At 40.2% G+C, this 21402-nt stretch overlaps 1 protein-coding gene across 1 annotated transcript in view; it reads left to right on the forward strand.

Moving 5' to 3' along the window:
- The window catches only part of KIF26A (kinesin family member 26A), a 91527-nt gene that overhangs the window by 17684 nt on the left and 52441 nt on the right, over positions 1-21402 (forward strand). The window contains exon 2 of the mRNA XM_031553789.1: positions 6698-7198. Coding sequence (XP_031409649.1) covers positions 6698-7198 — 501 coding nt within the window. The remainder of the gene's footprint in view (positions 1-6697; positions 7199-21402) is intronic.

Below are 21402 nucleotides of genomic sequence, written 5' to 3' on the forward strand. Positions count from 1 at the left end.
AAAAAAAAAAAAAAAAGGAAAGAGAGAAAGAAGAAGAACACAATGGGTGTTAGAATACAGTCTTATCATGTGAACAAAATCAGTTCTGAATTTGCATTGTGGAGTTACAGTAAGCCACAGACCTGAGAGGGAAAATTAAAGGATTACTTAAAACCAACAATAAACATGCAAATTAAAACACATCATTTTTAAATGAAGTCATAAACTGTTAAAAATAAGCACAAAATTACATACTGGTTTGAATGTGTAGTTTATAGAATACGTGGAATGTTGAAATTGAATCAAATTAAGAAAAACATTTTCCAAAGGCAAATAAAATATCTGTTTAATTAGATTGTAAAGAAAGGAGATTAAAAGTAATATTTTGTAATACAGTAATTACTATTTTTCAGAAGTAGTCGGGTTTCTGTGTGTTGGTCTAAATTTAAGTATGATAGCAGATCTCTTTGGGATCTTTTGTTTTGTGTGTGTCTTTAATTGTTTTAAATCATGAATGCTACCTTTATTTTGTTTCCTTTGCACTGAATGCAATGCATGGCTGCCTGCTCCCATATTCTGCTGGCTCACAAACGCAAATCTCAGAAATCAGCCCATACTCTCTGGTTCTGGGAGGTTAAAAGCCGAATCATTGCAGGGAACTATACAGAAGATAACAGGAAAGGCCCCTGAAACCATTGGGAGCTGGGTTGAGGTGCTGATGGGAGTCTGAGATGTAAATAAACCAGATTGCTCTCATTTCCTCTTTCCACTGTATTATGCATTCCAATAGCACTATTCATCTTTATGACAGACACCTATTGCTTTAACTTTACTGCGGGCCACTGAAGTACATTAAAGTGGGCAGGAAATGGAAATAAATAGAGTTCAGTGGAGGCTTCAGAATAACTAAACACGCTGAAGTCATTTTTAGTGTGGGGTCATGTGTTTCTTAGCACACTGTAGCATATTGCCTGACCTTTGTTATGAAGATGTTTGAAAGAGATGCAGTATACTTAGAAAGTAAGAAATAAAATGCACTGTGATACATGTATTTTCCCCCAAACTCTTTGGGTTGCCAAAGATGAAAATAAATTGGGTTGAGACTCAGCTGGCCAGAGTCAATAAGGATATGTCTGCGTGCTCTGCCTCAGGTTGGGGTTAGAAGCAGAATAATGGGACTGGAGATTGTCACCAAGACTTTTTCCAGACAGCATAGGGCAAGGACCACAATCCATTCGCTTAAATTAATCTGCTCAAAGGTAGTGAGGCTTTCAGGTAGAGAGATGAAATGGAATTTGGCCTTAAAATGCATCTGTTTGTTTTTTGATTCATGTGCATTTTGCTTTGGAAACGTTGATTGCTGTCCTGCTTAGTTCACAGGGCTAGCTGCTTCCAAAGACAGCTAAGTTACACTGCAAGTTCCACATCCCCCTGGAAGAAGGGATTTGCAGTGAATTCCCATCTTGCAGAAGCTTTGTGTGTTTATTTTTCCTTGATTGTTTACACTCTTATAAAACATAGGTCAGTAACCAAATGATCTTGCAGCATGGGTTACTTGAAGAATTAGAGCTTGTATTTTCAGTCCCTTGAGATAATTAGCCATGTGGAAACTTTTTAAAAACAAAAAGCTATTAGTATGTTTTTTAGTTTGATTACAGAATAGTATCTGTAGCATGTTCTTTTTTCCTTCCTTTTTTTTCTGTCTATGTTTATATAGTGGAAAGCAAGCCTCAACCTTCAACATATTTGTCAATATAGAGCATATTAGTGGATATTCCACAATGTCATGTAAGATAAAAACTAATTTGTAAGCAGCATAGCAGAAATTGGCAAAGACAATTAAGACAAAAAATCATTATCATTGATCCATTTGCACTGGGAAAGCACATTTCATTCTCCCAAAGCATCTTTTAAAAATGTGGTTTGTCTTGGTCTGTGTTTAAGGATGTCTTTCAGTGTATCATTCAATGCTTCTTTCTTTTCTTGATTATCTTTATATCAAGATTTCATTTAATTCTGAATACTGCTGCAGGTAAACTTGCATTGCAGAAACTAGCAGCAGACAGAATTACAGGTAATTACAGAGAGTGGCTGTTGGCAATTTGACTTTTCATCATTTGTTCGTCATCGTTTGTTCGCACTCTCTGGATAGTTCCTCACTGCAAGGATTAGGTTACAGATGGGTGGGTATTTCTTCAGTGACTTCTTAAGTGAGAATCCAGATGCTTTTCTACATCCTCTCCTATTGCTTAGTTTGGGAGTTAGAAATCAGTGGCTGCAGGTAAGATTTCAAGTTTCTTGTTTCTCTTTTGCAAAGCTTTCTGTCACTCTGTTGGCAAAATTTAAATGCAGACTTTAAATACTTTGGAATTTACTGTAATCTGCAATTTTTCAGTAAAATTTTAAAAGAATTAGAGTTTTGTTTTTTAAGTGCATGTCACTCAGTCTCACGCTTCAAAGAACAGAGCTCCAGCAAGGTCATTTGATGTTGCATGCTGTTGAAAACCTGCATATTATTTTTGTGCCTAAGCTGTAGTGGGGATTTTCAGTCTTTTTCCATGTCTTCGGACACATCACAGTTGCTTTGAGTATGTCTGTAGTTTCAAGGACTGTGGTCTCAGGCTGTAGTAATTTACGGCTGTGAGATGCTGACCTTTCTTTGTGCCCCAGATGCTTTGGTGTTAGCTGCATTGCTGGGAGCCTGCTTGGTGTGTGATGGATTTAACAGGGAGGAACTGCAGCAGTGAAGTTTCACATCAGAGAGGGTTGTGTGAATTAAAATTACTGTTTTTATTTTCCTTCTGTTACAAATTACTGGATGTGTTTTCAGATCTGAGCGTGTTTTCTGTACTCACTCTCTACATTCAGAGACAAAGCCTGAAGGCAAACTCCAGGCTAAATGCAACAATATTGAACTATGTGGGTATTTCTCTATTATTTCTAGCTGGAACACAGTTCTGATTTTCTACATTTATTGTCTTCCCTGGTTCAGCTAGGAAGCACTTTCAGACTAGGTGTGCATGCTCATCCTTGGAGCAAGTTGCACATGTATGATTAAGTCTTCCAGGAGCTTGTAAGGTCAATTGTGTCTGTAATAGCCACTTACTGGAAAACACAGACAAATTCAGGTGTTTCAGAAAACTTTTGCTCACACAAATATGTCTAATTATCACACTGGGGGCTTGCTGGTCTCCCAAGTGCAGTGGTCTGTAGTAGAACCATTTATTTTGTTCATCTAGCAGTCTGGAGCGTTTGGAATTCTAAAATTTATAAGCAGAAGTTAACAGGGTGAGTCAATTTTGTAGCACAGCAGACAGAAGTGATTTGGAGCACTGTTCGGATGGGTTTGTAGCCTATGTGCTTGAATATTGTGTTAGTACCCCCAGCTTGCATGTCTGCTTTGTTTCCCTCTCTGCCGGCAGAGCTGTGATGAGGATGACTTTAACTGCTCCCCATCTGCTCCTGTAACACATTTGGTCACTCTGCTTTATTTTCTTCCTCTGTAAAACATGAGAAGGCAACTTCCACCCAGACTCGTTAGGTCACAAGCTGCTGAAACAGGGGCTCCCCGGGTCCAGGCGTTGTCACCAGGTAGTAAAACCTCTTTATTGGGACTGACTTAACTTTTAAGTTCCACTTAATGTTTTTAACAGTAACTTGCATTTCCTCTGCCCTTCACGCCCAATCATTAGCCAGGTGTTTTTATCGCAGGGAGTGGAAAAATAAAAGTAATCTAAGCTCACAGCTGGGCCCTCTGAGAGGGAGCTGGAGGAGAGGGATGAGTACCAACATCAGTAGGGAAAGGGCTACAATGCTGTAAGGACCTGGCAGTTGGAAATGAGATGGCCTTTTATAGAAATTGGAAGGTGTCTCTTTTTTTCTGGCGTAAAGTGTGCTTATATAGTTTGTTTTCAGGTTGAACATTAGGAAAAATTTCTTCTGAGAAAGAGGCATTGGCACAAGCTGCCCAAGGTGGAGTCAGCATCCTTGGAGGTGTTCAAGAAATAGGGAGATGTGGCACTGACTGACGTGGTCAGTGTGCAATATTAGTGTTAGATGGACAGTTGGACTAGATGATTTTAGAGGGTGTTTTCCAGCCTTAATGATTCAATGATTCTGTGTTTTGTGTAATCTAAATAGATCTATTTCCTCCCCTTTTGAATATGCCATCCACTTAGTTTCCTTGTAACTGCAGTACTGTCTGACTCTGCTCTGCCTTGCGCTGTGAACTCTGTTTATGGAGCTGGAACTGGAGGCTCATTAATTTTCTTTACATCAAAAGAAAGTTGTTTCTTTCAAATGAGAAGCCTGCTTCACCTAGTGATTTGCTTTAATTGCTCATTTGAAACTTTTGACATTTGATAGCAATGTAAGCATTGCCAGATGAGGCCCAGGTCAGCAGGAGACACAGGTGCTTCATAGAGTCATCAGTGGATGGAAAAGGCCTCCAAGATCATCTAGACCAACTGTCCACCTACCACCAATTTCCCCACTAAACAGTGTCCCTTAGTACAACATCTAAATGTTTTGTGACTCAACCACCTCCCTGGGCATCCAATTCCTGCATTTGATCCCTCTTTTGGGGAAGAAGTTTTTCCTAATATCCAAACTGATCCATCCCTACTTGAGGCCATTCCCTCTAGTCCTTTTGCTAGTTAGTTTCCTTGAGTGCCAGGCCATGACTTGGTGGCATGGAACTGAGCAGTGGTGTTTTTGGGGGGCTGTGCAATCAGTGCTGGGTTGTTGACTGCAAGACTGTGCTCAAAGGGCTCTCATTTGGAGGGGTTTCTGTGAAGTGTAGGCTGTTTGTTTTTCTTGTGAGGCGTAAGGCATGGTCTTTGGCTCGCCTGAAGCATAATGGTGCCTGCAGGGCTGTGTTGTGATAGCTTCCAGTCTAACCAACTGCACCTTTCTGCTGAAGTGCTGCAGCTTAGAAGAAAGTTTCTGATTTTTTTTTCCTAATATTTGTTAATTTAGTGTTTTTTACTTCTGAGAGACTTGAAGGGAAAGAATTTTCTTGCTCAGGAGGATAGGCGAATGGAGCAACTTCAAATGCATTTTAAGCCTCAATAAAGAGAAAAGAGGCAAAGATGAAATACTGTCTTTGACTTGAGTTTGTAAATTCACTCGCTAGTGTGAATACAGTGTATTGTTCAGTTGAAGCAGGAGCAGCTTCCCTTAGCCTGAGAGGTATTTTTTCCAGTAAATAAACAATAATTTAAATTACTGTGGAAAAAGTAACTTTTGTTAATGGTTTTTGGCTGTGGAGTGATGTGATGCTATATACAATGGTTATATTAACACAGTACTGCATTTTATGAGATAGATCAAAAACTACTGCAGGAGCAATCCAGCAGCTAAAAACAAGCTAGATTCCCTGCTGCTGGTGGAAAAGTTGGGCAGTGTTTGAGGATTTTATAAATTCAGAGCAAAGGGAAATGGCAGAGTTGAAAGAGAATAATGAGCAAAGCCAAAGTACCAGTCCCTAGACTTCTTAAGAGTTTTATTGATGTGTGTTGTAATTAAAACCAGAATGAGTTAGTTTTCTAATAGGGCATTCATTTCCTAGAGAGCAATTGCAATTTGGCATCAAGTAATACGATTTTAAAAGGAGTACTGATCTAGGGATACCCCAGCGTATGCAGGGTGGCTGATGTACTAGCTTTGCATGCTCTCATTATGAGCAAGCAAATTAAATATTTCACTTAAAATAATTATACAAATAAACCTTTGGCTATGATTTCATTAAAATTTTAATTGTTTAGAGAGCTGAAGGAGAGTGTGTGAAGTTGGGTCAGTTTTACTGCGCGGCATTCATCTTGATAGCAGATTTACAGCAGGGCTGGATTTAATCTCCTGGCTGATCTTTACAGTAGCATGCTGGGGATGGGAAGGCATTGGTGTGTTTCAGGAGATAGGTAACTCTATCTCTGAACTGGAAACACAGAACAGGGTTTTAAGATTTCTGGGCAGCCTTAAAATGAACTAGTAAGGTGGAGGAGGGGGGAGCAAAGTAGGTGTTGCTTTTAAATCAGCTTCTTAGCGTGCACCTTCACACATGGCTGTAGTTTCAAATCTATTTCTCATCAAAGCAAGAGTAATGTAAGAGAATATTGCTACCATCTGGATTGCAAAGATGAGAAATAACAGGCCTAGCTAGCAGAGGAGCCAGTTTTTGAGCACTACCATATAAGCTGTTTTTATGCTACTTGATTACTCATTTCTGAGATTGAGGACAGCAAAATGTTTACCAGGTCATGCGCTAATTTTTTTTTAATAATCTGAGATTTTATTTTCCTGGTTTAAAGATGGTGGTATGCCTTTGAAACGCGTTACAATATCTGTAGGGTCAGCATCTCAACTAATGTTGCTTCTGAGCATGAAAAACATAAGCATGTTGGATGTCTCCAAAGGAGAATTAATTAGAAGAACAAGTAGATCAAGTGCACCATAGCTCTATTGTTTAATTTGATGAAAATTTTCATGCTGGATCTCATACAAATGAAGTCACTTACGGTTTATTAGTCAGCTGTGACCTGAAAGTCTTTTGGGGTATTCAGACAAAAAACAAAACAAAACAAAAAAAAACAACAACCAAACCATGGTAAATACCAGTAGAGATTTAAAGTGTTTCCATGGGTGGAACTTTGTCTTTTTCTCTTTTTGTGTTTTGACTCAGTTTTTTTTTTTTTTTTCTGCTTCCTCCCTCCTTCTTTAGGACCCACGATTATCAGCTTTAATTTTTGACAAGCTTCAAGTGCCTGACTACTTACAGAAAAACAGGAATGAAGGAGAGAGCAGATGCGAAACTTGTGCCACTCACTTGAACCAGCTGAAACAGGAAGCCATCCAGATGATGCACACCCTCAACCAAGCCAGCTACTCAGAAATGCCCGACCTCCCACCCGGTGCCACAGCAGTGACCAGCATGGTACCCAGGGTGGTCACAGTCTCTTCCCAGCGGGACCTTCCACTGATTACTGGGCAGGTGGGCAGGCAACCTGGAAAATCACCAAATCTCTTCTCTGGGACAGAGAGGAAGAAGGGACTTGGATGGTCTCAAGGCACAGGCAGTTTTCCAAACTCCAGCGTTCAAGTCACAGTAGCCCCCAGCGGTCTCAGCGGTGCGCTGAGTTCAGTCACCATCCAAGCTCAGCAGTACCTCGAGGGCATGTGGAGTATCTCCAGGGTGAACAGCTTCCTGCCTCAGGCTTGTCTAGTAAGTCGTGATAATGCAGATGCACAACTTTTGTTTACGTGTGTGTGGATAAAGAAAAAATGTGAGAGGTATGCATATTTATGTTAGAGAGGATCAGCTAATGGTATTCTAAGCCATGTTTCAAGAACTGAGTAGCTTAAAAAGAGCCTTGAATGATGTTCTGTCAGATGTCACAAGGAATTTGCTTTCTTATCTTGGATGGTGACATCCTTTCCTCAGATGTTTTTTGTGACTATTGTAGCTTTGTGGATGCAGGTGATGTTATTTGGCTGTCAAATACCTGGTGACCTCTTCAGAAAAACATAAAAGGCCAGGTTTGTTACATAAAAAAAATCTGGGGGCTTCATGGGAGCTGTATCAAAGATGAACTTGACCCTCAAGTTTAGTGCTGAACTTCTAAGGCTGTGTTCAATTCACAGATGATGTTAATAGACTGCAATGGGGAGAAAAAATCTTCAAGTTAAGTGTGTTGCAAAACAGCTTGCTGTGCAGGAGGATGCTCAGAAGGTAGCCTCTGTCCCATACTTCTGTAAATACTGCTGCACTTGGATTCTAAGCGTTAAAGTTGGTTTTAAACCATTCCTGTATTTGATATATGTTATAAGAATTCTTGCGAGAAAGGAAAAATCTTAATAGAGGTGCACATCACATTGACAACCAAGTTCATTAAACATTTGTGACCATCTATGGAATGCTGCTGAGTACGAAATGATACACAGATTGATTTTGACTAAGATATAAGCCATTTTCCCTTGATAGTTAACAGAAGTCATGCTTTTCACTAAGGTACTGCAACAGATCTTTGAAGACCAGAGATGCTGGTGCTAGACAGCTTTGAATGCAACATCATGCCCTATGTGCTGTTATATATAAACACTACCAAATATTGCTTGGTAGCATCAGCTGGTTGAGCTCTGAGATCATCAGTGATAAACATTTTAAGAGTGCCATTGTATAACGTTACTTTTACAGGAGGCTGCTGTATTTCCTTCCAGAAGAGTCTTTGGAGACATGATTCCTCCTTCTCATACTTTTCTCTCACATGGAAATCTGTGAAAGCTTGCATGTCCCACCGTTGAGGGGCTCCCATTTATATCTGGTGTATCTTTATTGATGCATTGATCTCTAATGATATTACCTTTAGAAAAAGGGAACCAAAAAAAAAAAAAAAGTTACTATTCAACTGTTATGAGGAAATGCTTCTGTGAGTCCTGTTCTCTAAAATGCTACTCTGTTTGGGATCTCTAAGGCCAATGTTAGGGCATGTGGCATTGTAGTATCTTTTTAATTCTGTGTATATCACAGAAATGTTGGAAAATGAGAAAGCTTTTGGCTTAAGAGGCCTACAGTCCGGGGAAGCACAAGTATTTCAATTTCTCTACTCGTTCCTTCCCTGCCCTTTTCATGTTTTAAATAATTTACTAACTGCCAGCTCCAAATTTCTTTCTGTTTAGCCATGCTCACTGATAGATGTGGTTTCCCCTAACCACTGCATTACCCTATGATAAAACTGAGCTACCTCATTTAACCTCTGAGAGGTAGAACTGTGTGTAATGCAACAGACCTGAAGTGCAATCTAGAAATGTGCAAAAAAGCTCAATAGCCTGGAAAAGTGACCTTTAAATGAAAGGATAGACAGTGTTAGACTGAGTGTTCGAGGTTGCTTGGATGTGATCCAATCATCTGCAAGAACAGTTTAGTTTTAGAGACAGCTTTTGGAGAAAAGCTATTTTTTTATTTTTGATTTTTGATTTAAGCCCAACTCTGTTCATCTCTGTCCACAATATCCTTTCTGTGTCTGAATTCTGTTGCCTTTTGTATTATTAAGAGCCTTGTGACTGTTGAAGCTGCTTGGGTGGGAAAGGTGGAAAAGTGTCTGCCATTGCTTTTCCCCATAGGTGAGATATAAGGTTGGGGGGATTTCAGGAACTGGCTGATCTAGGATGGCATTCACTGCATGGCATTCTTGTCCAGTGCTTGTCTTACTTCATCCTATGAATTTGTTAAGTTTGAGATTTCACAAGTTCTACTGATTGTCAGTTGTCAATCTCCTTTCCCATTAGAAAGGTTTTCTTCTCTTTTGAAATAAATAAGCAAAAATTAATCTCCACTGCTGCATGTTAAACCCATTATTCCAGCTGCCAGTTAGTGTAGCTGGAGAAGAATTTATTCTGTTTTTTCATAGGTTTTTCTTTTCCTTTTCTGTTTGAAGTTTGTTGTCACGTTTCCAATCTTTACCAGAAAATAAATCGAGCATTGAGCCTTTTCTTGTTAGTAATGATTTCTAGACTTTTGAAGAGTCTTGTATCTCTCTCTAACTAGCATCTTTTTGTCCCATGTCAGTCTAAATACCAGTGCTCTAGCAGGATATTTTCTTCTAGCTGAGGCGTCATTGAAATGAAGAGTTGAATGGATAGTTCATGTTTGGGTTACCTTCTCAGTTTCAGCAGAATGAAAATCAGAGTGTTGCAGCTGTGGAGCAAACCTCCAAATATGGAGCCCATGTAAGATGTGAACTGGTCTGGTTAGAGGAATTCTAGAGCAAGGAAAGCAAATGCAGTGAAAAGGATAGCACTGAATTATTTATTACATGTAACATGACTGCATCTTGGAGCCCTGATGATACTGCATAAATGCAGAAGAAAAGACAGCTCCTGCCCTGAGGACTTCACGCTCTTACTTGTGATGTTATTTTGACTACTCTGTAAGTGCCCCTGATTCATTTGGAACCTGCAGTTTTCCCTTTTCCCTCCAGCCCCTCTCAGTGGAAGGTTTTTCTTGCAACAGTGCTGCACTCCTTGCTAGGAAACTGTTTTCTAAGTGCTTTACATCTCAGTGATATAACTCAGTGCCGCACTTGAAGTGAGCATAATTCATTTTCTAAAGACTGGATGACAGATGCAGATGAAGGCTGGGATTCATCTCAACTGTTTTCAACTGCCAGAAAGACAGGTGTTTATTCTAAGCTAATTACAGAGCATTCCTTTATAGCAGTAGGAGAGTACCAGGCACCTCTAAGAAGTGCTTTATTCCTCTCATGTTGGTTGTCTGTCCTGGCTCATCTTAGACATCTATCTTTGCTCACCTCGACTACTGAAGATGTCTGTTGCTTTCTCCTGGAGCCAGAACTCAGGTGGGTGCCTTGAAAATGCTTAACAACACATGGCTACCAAACCTTACGAGACCTTGTATCTACAAACTGTTCTCCGGGTTCCATATATTTTTTTTTTACTTTATTATTGTCAGTTTTACCAGTGGTAGTACTGCAATTGTCTGCAGAGATAAAAAGATTATTTGATTTCTGCTCTTCTTATATCCCTGCCCAAACTTGCATGTATTACCTTGTAATGTCACTTACATTTATGAAAACGCTTCTGTGCTGAATGTTTGGGGTCAGAAGTGCAGTACATCGTAAATTTTTAATAAATGTTTGGAGTTCAAGTGTGAAAATCCATTATATAGATTATAAATTTTTTGAACAGGAATGTCTCTTCAAAGCATAGTGCGAGTGCTGCTCAAACTGAAATAATAACAGTGGTCTTCAGGAGCTGTGAAAAGGAACAGTAATTAAGGATCTGGAGGAGGGTCCAGGGAGGGGAGGACAAGGATTGCAATGAGTGCAAGAGGTGAAGATGTAATCAGTGGCTTTACCCAAGTGGCCTGTTGTGAAAAATTACACAAAATAATCACCAGTAGCAGTGATAAGTAGTTTGACCAGGCAGTGAACACTGTGGAGGGGAGGGAGCTGACATAACTCCATGTAAGGACAGCTGATTTGCAGTGGACGACTGACAACTGTAATTAGTACATAGTTTTATACTGATGTTTTTAATTCTAAACCTGACAAATGAATACAAGGTTACTACTCACATGAAAAAGCATGTAAGCAGTACTTAGCATTGGTACCACGCTGTTTAACATAGAGAAGGAAGGGAGGATTTAGTCTTCCTAGAACTGAGATCCTGCCTGAATGGAGAAAATGAAAACTACTAAAAATACATTGTACCTCTATTAGAAATACCCACATATATTGCTTATTGTGGGAAAAAGAGGTTCAACTGCATGCTTTGAATTGACTGTTATTAGTATGCAGCATTATGTGCTGAATAAAAGTGGTAATGTAGCCATGCAGTGTAAAAACATCACAGTGAAATAGAGCTTGTTTTGCAAATTGCTTTTTCTTTCATCTTATGCAAAATGAAATCTTTGCCACACTTTATTTCTAATTTGAATATTCATGAATGGGGCTGGTTATAAGGCAAAGTGCTGTGACTTTGTTGTGTGCTTACTAGTATCTGAGTTGCTTTAGAAATGTATTTAAGAAGAAACCAATTAGGAAACTAGGAAAACTGAGGTACTGGAGAAGTGAATGATTTAAAAAGACTTTAAGGCATAGGTATATAAAATTGTGAATTTATCAGTAGTCCAGTGTATGTCCTTGAAAGTATTTGCAAGTTCAAAGCTATATTTATGTCTAGATAGAGTGAGGTTCTTCAACTGTGGGGTTAAAAAGTGGGCATGGGTGTGAATGGATGCATGTCTTCATAAGTTCAAGGAGTTCTGTTAATTTTTATTATTTGAAAAGATTCTGAAAGCTAATTTAGTCAGACTTTAAACTTTCCTGGAGTTCTTCAGGTAAGAAGAAGACATATTCCTAATGTAAACCAGATGGATTCATTTGAGGGTTGCTCAGCCCTCGACTTTTCTGAAATCCTTTTCCTTTGTTTAAAGCGAGGATGACTTACATTTTGCTTAGAAGATGTAATAGAAACTGACTGTGGAAAACAGGACGATGAGATTTATTTTTCAGCAGTTACTTTTTTACATTGATAAATGTCATACCAAATGGATTTTTAAAATCTTTCTTGATAGCTTTCTCGGTGACCTTTTATTAATACTATGTGTGAAATATATTTTGTAACAAAACAATTAAAATACAGTGCTTTGGCCATAAATCTTGTCTATAAGACATTTGGATGACTTTGAGCTTTGGGATGTTTCTCAGACAAGATGGATAATAACTTGGATCTGCAGAAGGCAATAGCAAGCCTCAGTCTAGTAGTGGGGCTAGGACTGCATAGAGACTTTTATGTATTCTCTTTAACTTTAGAGGTGCTAAAGAGGTTCTTCAGAGGAGGTACGTCAAGGAAGGAGAAGAGCAAAGAAAGCTGGAGTTTGGACTTGTTAAGGAGAGCGACCAACAATAAAAGGAAACCCGTCGATTCGAGTTACTAAAAGCTCTCTCACATTAACCTAATTTTATAGTTCCTGTGTGGAGGGAGATGTGAGAGGACAATACTATCAGCAATATTTTACATTCACTTACATTTAGAGTTGCAAGGTTGACCTTATCTCAGCAGCCAAGTAGCAGATCAGCTTAGAAACTGTAGGTTAGAAATTGAGCGTTGTACGCACACAAAAGACACGGAAATTTGTTAATTAACACGCTGTTCTGTGTGATTGCTAAGGACTCCATGGTCATTTTAATATTTTTTATTTTTTTTAGATTGTTCCCAGAATGGGATGCTGAAGGTGAAAATGAGCTGACTTTTTAAAGTATAGCTCCAGGTATCAGAGTGACTCATGAAAATTAGGCAGAGTTGGTGGAAGGGGTATTGGCTCAAAGGTGAAGATAAGCATTTTTATAGGTGAAGGTGTGGTTTGCATCCCTTTATATTGTGTATTTGAAACTTCTGCCATGGTGTTGGTTTTACAATTGCGGGACAGGACAACTATCCTCAGGATTCAGACCCTCTTGGTGCTCAGATTACCACCTGAAAGCACAGTTCTTGTGATCCTTCACTCCTCCAGGCTAAGCAGTTGTTATTACAGCTCTCAGAGGGAAACAAATCCATACTGGCCTTTGTTGACAATTGCAGTCAACAAGCAATAATAAAGAACGTTGGCCCAGACTTCACCTATACTAATCAGGGGTATATTTAAAACAAGCAGACTTCAGAGATTATTTGCAGATGATAATCCACAGATTTTACCTTTGTTAGGTCTCGGGTTATCTCAAGGCCTGTTGCTGAGGTTAACTGCCTTCAAACTCCCAGAAATTCTTTGTGTAACTTCTGAGTAACTCTCTGAAAACATCTTGAGTTTATGCAATGTCTTTTTCAAAGTAATAGGGGTTCATAGGACTCTAATCTGGAAAATGTATCATAAAGTACACTTTAAGTGAAAAATGTCTCCCTGTTTTTTACCCCAGGTGTTTAAATATTCTACTCCCCACCTCCAAATTAGTTTCTTTGATTTGAACTTTTCTGTTCATCCATTTCACTTCAGTGTCTTTTTTGTTTAGTACATTTAAACCACGTATATTATCTGATTTGTTAATTCATGTATCCCACTCCTCCCAACACTAGAAATCACCTTACAAGAAAGGCTCTTAGGTTTTGGCTGGAGCTCAGATATGTCATCCAATAGAGTAAGACTATATATCTAATCTAGAAGGGCTTTAATGAGGCTGCCATTGTTCTGTACTATGTTGGTTAAGGGTGGGTTCCAACTGAGTGCTGCCTCTCAGTTTCAGAGGTGAAAAGCTGAGGAACCAGATGAATTCCAGATGGGCTCAGACCTTAGTCAGCTGAAGATAGATGGAAGAAAAATATTTTGTAGAAGTCTCTATACCCCATGAAAGAAACAAAGGAACTGATCTACATGGCTGGATACAAGTGCGAATTACCCAGTCTTCCTACTTGCATAAAATAAGACTGAACACAGTACAATTTTTTGAAAAGCACTTTAAGGTTTGCTCTTTAGGCTGAATACTGCAATGATGACATGTCAGGGTTGTGGGATTCCAGATAGTCACACTACACACTGAAAGCATCTCCTGTTTTGTGATATGAACAGCTGAGCTTGTGGCAGATGTTGATGTTTTTTGTTACTTGCAACTGGAATCACTAAAAGACCCTAAGAGGCAGCTTCTGAAAGGAGTTTTAAAAAGCACCTATATAAAATGTATCTACATTTCTGTTTGAGCACTTGGGAGAAAATTTATGATAGAGAGTTTGTAGATGTTTCAAGCATTTCATATGTGTGTGTTTAATGGAATGGATTGCCACTTTGCTGAACATAGTATCAAATCTGCTTTGTTAATTGAAAAAGATTTTTCACATTATTGCTAATGATGTGACACAGTTTTGTTAGAGATGGTACATAAAATAGTGCTACTTGGAATGACATTAACGTATGCATTTAAATTCGTTCTTTTCCATTTATGTGCATTATTGATTTTATTTCATTGCTGGGGAGATAATGGATTTATAATTAGAATACAGTCACCGTAATCAATGATGAGATTATTAGACTTATAAATAGAACTTTAAAACTGCTATGAGGTAATTTCCCAGTGTAACGAAGGATCAATAATTAGAGGTTTGCTTTGAATCTTAAAGCAGTACTTGTGAGAGTCTGGCATGAACCACTTTTAGGGAAGTGAGTCCATATAAATCATTATACAAATTGATGTTGTGGTTTGACATTGTGCGAAGTTGGCCTATTATTATTTTAGTTTGGTGCCCAAGTACTTATGAGTTAATTCCTCTGGGTTTCCACATCTGGCAATCTTTCAAAATTGGATGTTTGTTCTTTCCTGGTATCTAATTTTGAGGAAGCATCTGAAAGGAGTCTGCTGCTGTATTTTTGATACTGTTGGGCAAAGATAATGGATCTGCTATTCAGAACCTCCCACTCCTCAAAAGTAAGGATGGTAATGTTGGTCAAGGTGGTTACAGCTGTTGTAGGAAGCTAGTGGAAAAAGAAGGGGAAAGGGTACCCTTAGGATGACTGGCTTTGAGCATGGTCTGAGTTTAGTTGGTCTCTGCAGAATAGGTCTGCAGATATTGCCTCCGTTCTCAGCAGCCTCTGTGCATGACTCTGAAATTCTTATGGGGACCTATGAGAGTAGCACAGCCTCCCATGACTAGATAAGAAAAGAAAGACCAGTGAAAAGATAGATGTAAGTTATAAGAATGTTAGAAATATCCTACTGGGTCTGAGCTGAAGCACATCATGCTTAGGATTGTCTCCCTAATAGCAGTGGTGCTATTAATGGTGTTTAGGGAGAGCTGCGGAGCCTGGCTACTTCGTGCAGTCTGCTGTTAGTCCTCAGCATGTGCAGCTGAGGAGGTTTCAGGGGCACACCTCTCTGTTTCCTTTAGTATCTGTTTGTATGCCAGACATCTCAGAATTTATCTAATGCCTCTCTGACCCTGCTGACAATCTCTGCCTCCACAATCTCCTTTGTCAGCAGATTGCAAGAGTTCATTACTCCTGTGCAAAGAAGTACTCTCTGTCATCACTTACAAACTTGTACTCCATCAGTTTCATTGACCATCTCTTGTATCTCATGTTACAGGAATGGGCGAACTGTAATTCTTCATTCAGTATATTCACTACCTCTTTGACTTTGTAGCTCTCAATTAGAAGTCTCTCGGCCTTCATCTCACTAAACAGTAGTCCCAGCCTATGTTATCTCTCCTCCTAAGGCTGCTGCTTTGTCCTCTTGACCATCTGACAAAGCCTTGCTCGTCTCTCTTATTTCCCTAACTCTGCTACCTCTGTCTTCAGATGCAGGACTAGGAACTTCACTCAATGTATGGACAGACTCCTTATTTTCAGTACCCTGTTTTGTGATGCTGAAAATCTGGTGGTTTTGGCTGCTATTGCATCTTGAAACACTGGATGGTTGGACTGGATGATCTTTTAGGTCTTTTCCAACCTTGGTGATTCCATGATTTCCTGAATTGTAACTGCCAGTTCTGAGTTCAGTGTGCATAGAATATCCAGAGTTGGAAAGGATCCACAAGGGTAATCAAGTCCAACCCCTGGTTCCACATAGGACCACCCAAAATCTAAACCATATGTCTGAGAGCAGTGTCCAAATGCTCCCTGAGCTCCCAGCAGCTCAGGACCATGCCCACTGCCCTGGGCAGCCTGTTCCATGTCCACAGCCCTCTGGGGCAGAGCCTTTCCCTGACCCCCACCTGACCCCCTTCTATGTAGCCCTCCTTTGGGCACTCTCTAACAGTTTTACATCCTTGTTATCTTGTGGCAGTCACACTGCACTCAGTGCTTGAGGTGAGGCCACACAGCACAGAGCAGAGTAGGGCAATCTCTCCCCTTGTCCAGTGGCAGTGCTGAGTCTGGCGTATCCCAGGGTATCATTGGCCCTTTTGGGTGCCAGGATACACTGTTGACTCCCACTGAACTTGCTATCAGCCAGAACCCCTAGATCCCTTTCTGCAGTGTTGCCTATAGTCTCTTGTTCCCCAATCTGTAAATATGAGCAGAATTACCCTTGCCCAGGTGCAGAATCCAGCATTTACTTGTGTTAAATTTTCTGTAATTGCTAACTGCCTAACCCTCTGATTTGTCAAGATCTCTGTGCAAGGCCCCTCCACCCTTGAGGGAGTCAGCAGCTCCTTCTAATTTAGTATCATCTGCAAATTTATTTAGTATGTGTTTAGGTGTGTCTTAGATTACTGTTACGTGTGTCAAACCTCTTTGAAACTTTGCCCTTCTTTGTCCACTCATGTTTGGGAAGTTCTGGAGTTCCTCATCATTGGCCTGGCGTTTAGCTTAGTTACCTGAAAGATCTTTGGGACATCTGCAGGGAATCATGGCTGTTTCTGCATCTGAGTTGCAGAGTGTCAGCACGGGAGGGTAAGCACTGAACAGCCATGAGAAAGAAACAGCAGCACCTGCACGTCTCCTTCCCTAATTTGAAAGGTTGTCGTCCTTCACCAATTATCACATAGTCTGAACTGTCCCTTGGAAACTTATTGCTGCTTAATAAGCTTGCTGGTGAAGAGGCCATATGCTTTAGATTTTGTTGTACTGAAGAACCAGCTTTCACTTCGTGTAACTAGGGCTTGTATCTCTTCAAGTGAGACACTAGTCAATGGGTGCCTTGCACTTGGTAGCTGTCAGGCAAATTAGTCCTGAGGGATGTTCTCTTTAAAGTAGTTAGGTGTAATATATAAGCAGTTCAAGCACGATTGAAAAAGAAATTAGGTATGACAGTCTCTGGCCTCTTTTGTCTTTTATTTGCTGACATTGTATGTCAATTAGTGTCACAACATAATTACAAAATAATGTAATAAAAAGGAGATACAATTCTTGGAAGCACGATGATTCCGTTTTACAAAATAGAGAAAGCAAGACACAGTGAAACTTGGATTGAGTTGCCTGAAGTCACTGAGAGATTTTGTTGCAGCCTCGGGAAGGCACTGCAAGTTCTGCTTCAAAGATTTGTGTGTGTCCTGTGTTTTGTTGCTAGAGACACATCTGGCCTGTGGAAGTCAGTCCTAATGGAAAAGCATTTGTCTTCTGGTAGGAAAACAAATCCTAAGCTAACAGAAATTTGCATTATTATGAGCTTGTTAATGAATTCCTTTGCTTGCTCGTATCAGCCTCTGACAAAAGGCAGGGATTCAACTATATATTTGTCCATTCGAACAAACAGTTCATTTTTAATTTTGACCACAGTGGTAAATTAAAACACCCTGAGCAGTAAACAGCAATATTTTTTTTTTGCTTTGGAAGCTGTAACTATTGCAGTGTCAGCAGGGATGGTTCCAAGTAACATTTTCTGATGCTTGCCTGGAGGCATTAGAAGAAACCGTTCCTTTAGTCTGGCTGTTTTAAATTGATTGTACATGGAGTGTCTTGACTTTGAGAGTGTGCATGTGTAGCAGAGTCTGTGCCCTTCCTGACCCTTTCATGTCCCCCCAGCATTCCGAGTGGTGGCTTTATGTGTACAAATAGGAGAGTAACGTTTACATGTTTGGTGGTCAGAGAGCTATGAAGGAGGAAAGAAAAAAGTATTGCTTGCCTCTTCTTTCTGCACTGTTGTTCCACATGGCTGAGGTGTGAGGTCACTTGTGTGGGTACTGAAGTTTTGGCTTTGGAGGGCTGAGTCAGAATGAGAGAATGCTGTCATTGCAAAGGTGTGGGAGCAGGGGAGCAGCAGGTTCATCAGTGCCCCCTGGCACCTTTGTGCTTTCAAATCCTTGGCTGCACACTTTCTAGCCTGGGAACACAGGTAGACTGAAAGAAGGAATGGACACTTCAGAGATTAAGGAGGCCAGCCCAAGATCTGCCCACAAGTTTTAATAAATCTCTGGGACTAAGGAGCATGGTTTATGTGAGATATAAGCCAGGGCGAGTTCAGGAGCCTGTGGCTATAGAGGAACTTTCTTCTCCATCCTTGTACTGCAAAAGACATCAGCATTGGAAGCATGTTGGGTATCCATATCCATTCATTTGAAGAGTGAGGACAGTCCGTGAAACATAGTCTGCGTGATTTTTGGTAGCGAAGATAGAAATCCTCAGTGTGTGGTAGTAATTCAGATAGTAGACCAAAAAGTAAGAGCCCCGAGGTTGCCTTTGGATCTCCTGCAGTGTTTTCTGTCTGACAGGCCTTCCTATTTCTATTTAATTCTACTTTTCTATGATTTTTTTTTTCTTCTCCTTTTGCCTCATTTTTAAAGATAAAACAATAAGCCAGGCATTAGCAACTCCTGTAGCTGTGAATCTATTTCAAGAAAGGGATATTATGCTCTGTGTTTGATTCACATTGACCACACAATGCTCATAAAAGTCTGAATGTACAGGGTTAGGCATTCTTGTTACCACTTTGCAGCTGCGGGTTATGAAACAACTACAGTAGTGTATTGTGGTTGTAAACTACTCTAGTTATTTTATAATGAGCCCCAACAGAAACATTATCAAAAGGTAGTATAAAGTTTGTCCAGAACACGTGTCATTTCAATTGACGTATACTGCATGGTTAACTTTACGTCATGCTAGTCAACCTGAGAGGGAGTTATTTCACATGGGAGACATATGCTTGGGGGGTAGGAGGATTTATAGTGTAAGCATTACCCAGGTGGAGATTTATGCCGTGTTTCCTCCAGTTAGTAGGTCACAGAACTTTGGAATGAAACATTTAGGGGGGAATTATTGTTTTATCGTGTACAAGCAAGAGCCTTAATAGACTGCAAAATCATTAGATCAAACAGTTCTTACATTTCAGTTTGCTGTGATGTTGTAGGCCAAAAGTGGAAAATAGAAGTTAAAGCAACTACTTAAATTCTGCCTTTTGGCCTGCAAGTCAGAAAGGGGTAAAAACAGGTTGGTGGTGGGAAAAAGAACAGTCCCGGTAGAGTATCAGTATTGATGTTGCTAGAGCTTCAGCTGCAGTTTACTAGTGAAGTCCTGCTGAATGCATTCACTATGGAACTAGTTTTTGGAAAGATAATACTGAGTTTTGATTGCACAGGTGTCTACCAGATATGGGGTGATGGTTCTGTAATTTTTCTTCCTTCCCACTTCTGCGAGTTTCTCCTTAATGCTTGTGTTTAGATGTTGAATCTGATTACTCTCTTCTGCAGTTCTCTTTAGCTTTCTGGTTTTCTTTTACCGTCATAGTGCTGTCCAAGGATTGATCTATTTTTCTCTATGTAGATTTTTATATTCCCGTGTTTGCTTCTTGCCTGTCAACAGGCTTATGTTTTGCACAAGTAGCAGAGGTGAAGTGGCAGCACCTATCTTGGCTTTTTTGGATCTGTGGACAAAGGTCAATGTCCAGAGAATGGAAATACTCAGAAAATTGAAAACATTTCAGCTTAACTTTTGGCTATGTACTTCAAACTTGTTAAAAGCTTGCTAGGGTTGTAATTGTCCTTTAGATGGTAATGACTTGACAGCATACTATGTACCTGGAAATTTAATCTATGTCCAGCTTCTCTATAGTGTGATTTTAGACAAGTCTGACTTGTTTAAACATGGACAGATGTTTCCTGCCATCTGGTCACAGCAGGGAACCTGTGTGCTGGGAACCGGGGATGGGACAGGGGATGCCCTTGCCATACCCAGCACATCTCTGCAGCCTGAGGATGTCAGGTCACCTCTGTGGTCTCTCTGTCCTCACCCTGAGCTTTCAGGAACTTGGATTGGGAGCAGCCTGTGCTACAGTTGTTTGTTGTGGCCCTGTCAACCTTGGTTGTACGTGTAGGTGCTGCCAGCCAAAATGCAGCACATCCAGCGCTGCTCCCACATCCTCAGGGTGGGCACTGGGACCCCAAACCCTTTCATCACTGATTCACTCAGACCTGCAAAACACCTGGTGTGACGTTCTCAGCCCTTGCCTTTGCTATGCTCTTACTGGCACCAGTCCCTGTATAGCTTCAGAGAGAAAGTAAAGGGAGGCAGCATTATAGAGCATTTTTGGAAATCCTTCCTTTGAGGATTGGCTGTTTTCCAGAGAGTTAATGGTTTTTATCACCTCCAGATTTTTCTTAGAGAATTAAAAAAAAAAAAAAAGCAGGAAAAAAAAATACAACTCAACACATTAATTTCTGGATGGAGGCCTGTGACATTTAAAATATTCAGCTACTCGTTATAGTGACAAGTTTTTGATTTCTGCGCTTGGATTTGAGTGATTTATGAGAACGTAGTAAACAGAAGCACAGTTCCCGTTCAGCCACATGCTGGAGTCTTTTCCCTCTGCAGAATTCTCTGCTTAAAAAAAAAACTTAGCAGAGTTACTCCTCTTGTTTTAGAGAAGTATTTTCCATGTATAGTCCCCAGAAGAGAATGGACTGAGGTGAGGGTGAGGCACTAGATAATTCTCATGCTTAAATTAAAAACAAAGCCCACTTATCTTAGTTGTACCCTTCAGCATCCATAGGCGACGCAGTCTGAAGCAGGAGTATGCAAGAGAGTCCCATAATCTTTGTTTAGTTTCCCTGCCTCAGGGCAAATGACTTGGACCTGAAAAATTTCCTCATACCTGAACTGGATTTTCTTGAACCGGTAACAGTCTTAGTGTGTGACTGCAAGGAGGGATGTACCCATGGGGCTGTTTCTCCTAAAACTTTGAAGTCATCCTTGGTTAGCTGTTGTCCTCAGGTATTCTGTTTTCATTTCTTTCCCATGATCCATCTTCTCTTTTCTTTGCTGGTCTCCCTGTGCTGAGGTGGGTCAGCCTCGGATATTCCATTTTCCAGAAGTACTGACACGATTCAGGAACCTAAATCTAAGAGGACGTTTGTGGGATTGCAGCTTGGAAATGCCTCAGGGCATGACCCATTGGGCAGGTGTGTGCCTGTTTGGTCCAAATGGGCTCCTTACCTGATTTCCACCAAACATGCGGACAATGCGCATGTGGTGCACAGAGTTTTTTTTTTTTT

Source organism: Meleagris gallopavo, chromosome 5 (assembly GCF_000146605.3).
Source record: "Meleagris gallopavo isolate NT-WF06-2002-E0010 breed Aviagen turkey brand Nicholas breeding stock chromosome 5, Turkey_5.1, whole genome shotgun sequence".
Classification (NCBI taxonomy): domain Eukaryota; kingdom Metazoa; phylum Chordata; class Aves; order Galliformes; family Phasianidae; genus Meleagris; species Meleagris gallopavo.